This window comes from Bison bison, unplaced genomic scaffold (assembly GCF_000754665.1).
Source record: "Bison bison bison isolate TAMUID 2011002044 unplaced genomic scaffold, Bison_UMD1.0 scf7180017864461, whole genome shotgun sequence".
Lineage (NCBI taxonomy): Eukaryota > Metazoa > Chordata > Mammalia > Artiodactyla > Bovidae > Bison > Bison bison.
Window position 1 is genome coordinate 5944590 of NW_011495023.1, and position 6971 is coordinate 5951560.

Consider the following 6971-nt stretch of genomic DNA (forward strand, 5'->3'; position numbering starts at 1 on the left):
TCTGTCACTGTTTCCATTGTCTCCCCATCTATTTCCCATGAAGTGATGGGACCGGATGCCATGATCTTCATTTTTTGAATGTTGAGTTTTAAGCCAGCTTTATCACTCTCCTCTTTCACTTTCATCAAGAGGCTCTTTAGTTCCTCTTTGCCTTCTGCTATAAGGGTGGTGTCATCTGCATGTCTGAGGTTATTGATATTTCTCTCAGCAGTCTTGATTCCAGCTTGTGCTTCATCCAACCTGGCATTTCACATGATGTACTCTGCATATAAGTTAAATAAGCAAGGTGACAGTATACAGCCTTGACGTACTCCTTTCCCAATTTGGAACCAGTCCATTGTTCTATGTCTGGTTCTAACTGTTGCTTCTTGACCTGCATACAGATTTCTCAGGAGGCAAGTAAGGTGGTTTGGTATTCTCATCTGTTAATTTTCCACAGTTTGTTGTGATCCACACAGTCAAAGGCTTTGGTGTAGCCAATAAAGCAGAAGTAGATGTTTTTCTACTCAGCCATAAAAAAAGAATGCAGTATTGCTGTTTGCAGCAACATGGATGCAACTAGAGATTATCATAATAAGTGAAGTAAATCAGAAAGACAAATACTATATGATATCACTTATATGTGGAATCTAAAATATGTCACAAATGAACCTATCTATAAAACAGGAATAGACTCACATACATAGAGTACAGACTTGGGTTGCCAAGGGTGAGGAAAGACTGTAAGGTGGAATTAGCAGACATAAACTATTATATAGGATGTTTAAACAACAAGGTCCTACTGTATAGCACAGGGAAGTATATTCAATGTCCTTTGGCAAACCATAATGGAAAAGAATATAAGAAGAATGTCTATATGTGTATAACTGAGTCACTTTGCTGTATAGCAGAGATTTGCACAACACTGTAAATCAACTATATCAATAAAAGAATAGAAAGTGATATTGAATGGCAAAAAGAAAGTTACTATCTGTATCTGAAAAAAATAATATTTATGAAATGCAGGTTCTTCATAGTAATGTAGCAGGAAGCTATTTTCAAGATTAATTTTTAATTTATTTTTAAAATTGGTGTATAGTTGCTTTACAATATTGTGTTAGTTTCTGCTATACAACAGAGTGAATCAGCTGTATGTATACACATAGCCCCTCCCTCTTGAGCCTCCCTCTCACCGCCCTAGGTCATAACAAAGCACCGAGTTGAGCTCCCTGTGCTGTACAGCAACTTCCAACTGGCTGTCTCCTGTGCATACAGTAGTGTGTAGACAGTAGTCGGTGCTACTCTCAGCTCATCCCACCCTTGTCTTCCCCCACCGTGTTTCTGTGTCTGCATCTCCATTCCCGTCCTGCAAATAGGTTCATCAATGCCATTTTTCTAGATTCCATATATATGTGTTAATATTTGTTGTTCTCTCTCTGACTTACTTCACTGCATGTGACAAACTCTAGGTTCATCCACATGATGACAGATGGCCCAATTTCATTCCTTTTTATGGCTGAGTAATATTCCATTACTTATGTATACCACATCGTCTTTATCCATTCATCTGTTGATGGACATCTAGGTTGCTTCCATGTCCTGGCTATTGTAAATAGTGCTGCAGTAAACCCTGGGATGTATGTGTCTTTTGAATTATGGTATTCTCAGGGTATGCTCAGGAGTGGGATTGCTAGGTCATAAGGTAGTTCTATTTTTAGTTTTTTAAGGAACCTCTATAGAGTTTTCCATAGTGACTGTACCAATTACATTCCCACCAACAGTGTAGGAGTATTCCATTTTCTCCACACAATCTCCAGCATTTAGTAATCAATATAAAAATTATTAACGAGCTATTTGACATTTTTTAAACTCAGTTCTGGAAATCTGGTGGGCATTTTGTCACTTCCAATACATCTCAATTTAGATATTAAATTTCATTGGAAATACATGATCTGTATTTAGATTACATAAAGTTTACAGTTGAAATGCAAGTTGTTCCAAACACACTTAAATTTTTTTCCAACAACTGAGTTGAATATCATTTATTAATATTTTTAATTAAAATTTAATATAAAAGTCAGTTCCTCAGTCATATTTCTAGGGCTCGAGAGCCACCCTAGCTAGTGGCTACCATGTGAAACAGCATGATTTTTAAAGTTTTGGTTTTTCTAAATCCACGCTTTACCATTTCTATAAAAAGTATTTACCTTGTATCTAATGCATTTATAAGACCTAGGCAGGTGAGGCCTGCTTTAAAATTTGTGACTAACTCATAGAGAAACAGCTGTAACTTCCTTGGTGTAGGAATACTTGGAAGAGACTCACTGTTTAGGGGCAGTTTTTCTCAAGGGTAGGAGGCCTTTTGGGACTTCCCAAGTGCTCAGTGGGAAAGAATCTGCCTGCCAATGCAGGAAACACAAGAGATGTAGATTCAGTTCCTGGGTTGGGAAGATGCCATGGAGAAGGAAATGGCAACCCACTCCCATATTGCTGAGATAATCCCATGGACAGAGGTCCATGGCATTGCAGAGTTGGACACAAGTGAGCAACTGAGCACTCACATAAGCCTTTGGTGGAGAAATATTCTTTAATGTAGCTCTTTATGTATGCATGTATGTACATGTTTATCTGTGACTGCTTGTAAGCACACTGTTGAGAAAACACAGCTCTTCTATCCACAGTAACTTGACAAAATGTGGAAGAAATTAATGTAACATAAATCATGAGTTTTTAAGTCAAGCACGTGAGGAGAGATAAAGATAATTAACAAAGGATAAAGTAAGTCTTGAACATTAGGTTTTATCTGGAGAAAACACCTTAGGAGGTTTAATTATTCCAAGTGTTTTAGAAAATTTTAAATTACATTTGCTAGTTTTTTTTTATCCATTTATTGTATCATATATTTATTGTTGTGATCCACACAGTCAAAGACTTTGGTGTAGTCAATAAAGCAGAAGTAGATGCTTTTCTGGAATTCTCTTTTTCAATGATCCAACGGATGTGATCTCTGGTTGACCAGTTTGATCTCTGGTCCCTCTGCCTTTTCTAAATCCAGCTTGAACATCTGGAAGTTCTTGGTTCATGTACCATTGAAGCCTGGCTTGGAGAATTTTGAGCATTACTTTGCTGGCATGTGAGATGAGTGCAATTGTGCGGTAGTTTGAACATTCTTTGGCATTTCCTTTCTTTGGGATTGGAATGAGAACTGACCTTTTCCAGTCCTGTGGCCACTGCTGAGTCTTCCAAATTTGCTGGCATATTGAGTGCAGCACTTTCACAGCAGCATCTTTCAGGATTTGAAATAGCTCAACTGGAATTCCATCACCCTCACTAGCTTTGTTCGTAGTGATGCTTCCTAAGGCCCTCACTTGACTTCACATTCCAGGATATCTGGCTCCAGGTGAGTGATCACACCATTGTGGTTATCTGGGTCATTAAGATCTTTTTTGTACGGTTCTTTTGTGTATTCTTGCCACCTCTTCTTAATTATCTTCTGGTTCTAATAGGTCCATATCGTTTCTGTCCTTTATTAGGCCCATCTTTGCATGAAATGTTTGTTCCCTTGGTATCTCTAGTTTTTTTCAAGAGATCTCTAGTCTTTCCCATTCTGTTGTTTTCCTCTATTTCTTTGCATTGATCACTTACAAAGGCTTTCATGTCTCTCCTTGCTATTCTTTGGAACTCTGCATTCAGATGGTTATATCTTTCCTTTTCTCCTTTGCCTTTAGCTTGTCTTCTTTTCTCAGCTATTTGTAAGCCCTCCTCAGACAACCATTTTGCCTTTTTGCATTTCTTTTTCTTGGGGATGTTTTGATCACTGCCTCCTGTACAATGTCATGAACCTCTGTACATAGTTCTTCAGGCACTCTGTCTATCAGATCTAATCCCTTGAATCTATTTGTGACTTCCATTGTATAGTCATAAGGGATTTGATTTAGGTCATACCTGAATGGTCTAGTGGTTTTCCTTACTTTCTTCAATTTAAGTCTGAATTTGGCAATAAGGAGTTTATGATCTGAGCCACAGTCAGCTCCCAGTTTGTTTTTGCTGACTGTATAGAGCTTCTTCGTCTTTGGCTGCAAAGAATATAATCAATCTGATTTCAGTGTTGACCATCTGGTGTTGTTCATGGGTAGAGTCATCTCTCATGTTGTTGGAAGAGGGTGTTTCATATGACCAGCATGTTCTCTTGGCAAAACTCCATTAGCCTTTGCCCTGCTTCATTTTGTACTCCAAGGACAAACTTGCCTGTTACTCAAAGTGTTTCTTGACCTACTACTTTTGTATTCCAGTTTCCTATGATGAAAAGGACATCTTTTTTGGTGTTAGTTCTAGAAGCTCTTGTAGGTCATCATAGAACTGTTCAACTTCAGCTTCTTGGCATTAGTGGTTGGAGCATAGACTTGAATTACTGTGATATTGAATGGTTTGCCTTGGAAAGGAACAGAGATCATTCTGTCATTTTGGAGATTGCTCTTAAGTACTGCATTTTGGACTCTTTTGTTGACTATGAGGGCTACTTCATTTCATCTAAGGGTTTCTTGCCTGCGGTAGTAGACATAAGGGTCATCTGAATTAAATTCACCCATTCTGGTCCATTTTAGTTCACTGTTTCCTAAAACAGCCATCTCCTGTTTGACCACTTCCAATTTACCTTGATTTGTGGACCTAACTTTCCAGTTTCTATGCAGTATTGTTCCTTACAGCATCGGACTTTACTTCTACCACCAGTCACATCCACAACTGGATATTGTTTTCGCTTTGGCTCCATCTCTTCTTTCTGGAGTTACTTCACCACTCTTCTCCAGTAGCATATTGGGTACCTACGGACCTGGGGAGTTCATCTTTTTCAATGTCATATCTTTTTGCCTTTTCATACTGTTCATGGGGTTCTCAAGACAAGAATAGTGAAGTGCTTTGCCATTCCCTTCTCTAGTAGACTGTGTTTTGTCAGAACTCTGTCTATCTTGGGTGACCCTACATGGCATGGCTCATAGTTTCATTGAGTTAGACAAGGTTGTGATCCATGTGCCTCCTGAGAAATCTGTATGCAGGTCAAAGAGCAACAGTTAGAGCTGTACATAGAACAACCAACTGATTTCAAATTGGGAAAGGAGTACATCAAGGGTGTACATTGTCACCCTACTTATTTACTTATATATAGAGTACATCATGTGAAATGCTGGGCTGTATGAAGCACAAGTTGGAATCAAGACTGCTGAGAGAAATATCAATAACCTCAGACATGCAGATGACACCACCCTTATAGCAGAAGGCAAAGAGGAACTAAAGAGCCTCTTGATAAAAGTGAAAGAGGAGAGTGATAAAGCTGGCTTAAAACTCAACATTCAAAAAATGAAGATCATGGCATCCAGTCCCATCACTTCATGGGAAATAGATGGGGAGACAATGGAAACAGTGACAGACTTTATTTTCTTGGGCTCCAAAATCACTGCAGATGGTGACTGCAGCCATGAAATTAAAAGGGGTTTTCTCCTTGGAAGAAAAGCTATGACCAGCCTAGATAGTATTAAAAAGCAGAGACATCACTATGCTGACAAAGGTCCGTCTAGTCAAAGCTATGGTTTTTCCAGTAGTCATGTATGGATGTGAGAGTTGGACCATAAAGAAAACTGAACGCTGAAGAATTGATGCTTTTGAACTGTGGTGTTGGAGAAGACTCTTGAGAGTCCCTTGGACTGCAAGAAGGTGAAACCAGTCATCCATAAGGAAATCAATCTGAATATTCTTTGGAAGGACTGATGCTGAAGCTCCAATACTTTGGCTACTTTGAAAGTACCCTTTCTTTGCCATTGCACTGATACTCCTTAAATGTTTTGCTGTGTTTCTGGTACAGTCTTGTGAGCTGGTGTTCTCTTCCTTGATTGTTTCTAACCTCATACACAAAGCATTTCTATAATATAATTGGTTGGTGTAGTAGAGATTTCTTTCAGAGAATTATTTCAGATAAATATCTTCATTGAATCTTTTGTGCCTACTGTGCTAAATCTTTTCACAAAGATCTAATAGAAAATTTTCTTTTTCAGGTATTATTCCCCTGGATATTCAGAAACACTTCTGCAGAGAGTGGACAGCTATCAACCACTTACTAACTGAGCAAAGTTACATTTTTATGCTCGAATTGATAGCAAAGTATTTGTGAATGATATTTGTTAAAGCTCTTTCTAAGTATTTGAGCTAAATACATACTAATTTAGTCAATGTGAAATACTTTTGGATACTATTTTCTAAATTTATGTAACACTCTAAAAAACTAGTGGTTTGAATGTATGAGGAACTAGTCACTATCCTTTGCATAGGATCTGATGGAAAGGCAAATTTAAAAAACACAATAAAGGGTCTTCACAAATTTGTTAGTGTTCCGTTAAAGACCACACATGCACACACTTCTAACTAAATATAGACGAAAGATAGTGTTCAGAAACTCTTCATTAATTTGCCAGTTCCTCATGGGCACAGGCAAGGAAGACTGGCCTTGGAAAGTCTAGGGATATCCAAAGGAAGTAGTTGCAAGAGGACACAGATGACAAAGTGCAAGGCATTTGAAAGATGCTGATGCTGGTTACACAAATGCATTATCTGAACACATGAACTCTATGGGTAACCTGGCAGGTTTTCCTAAGAATTTAGGAAGTTTCCTCTTCCTCCTAAGTTTTCTACCTCTTATCTTACTCTTCCCTAAACTGTTCCTTACCTTTCCTGGGGCTGGACAGGGTAGAAGTCAACATTAAGCATTATACTATTGCAGACATCCCTCTCCTGTTCATTGAAAGGTTTCTTCTTAGTCTAGGCCTCCTATTGAAGCAAGCAAGTCAAGGGGGTCCTCAGTGTTCCCTTGTCCTAGTTTCACAGTCCCAAGTTTCAAAAGTCAGATTTTCAGGGATTTAAGGAAAAACTTGAAAAGGATACCATTCGACTCAGACTTTACCTGCATTTTCACAAATGGAGCTGAAAGGAAGATAAGAGGGAGT

At 38.4% G+C, this 6971-nt stretch overlaps 1 protein-coding gene across 1 annotated transcript in view; it reads left to right on the plus strand.

Annotated features, from left to right (window-relative positions):
* The window catches only part of SPAG6 (sperm associated antigen 6), a 62749-nt gene extending 56400 nt beyond the window's left edge, over positions 1 to 6349 (plus strand). Inside the window, exon 10 of the mRNA XM_010859911.1 lies at positions 6027 to 6349. Coding sequence (XP_010858213.1) covers positions 6027 to 6096 — 70 coding nt within the window. The 3' untranslated portion in view covers positions 6097 to 6349. The remainder of the gene's footprint in view (positions 1 to 6026) is intronic.
* Positions 6350 to 6971: the final 622 nt, after the last annotated feature.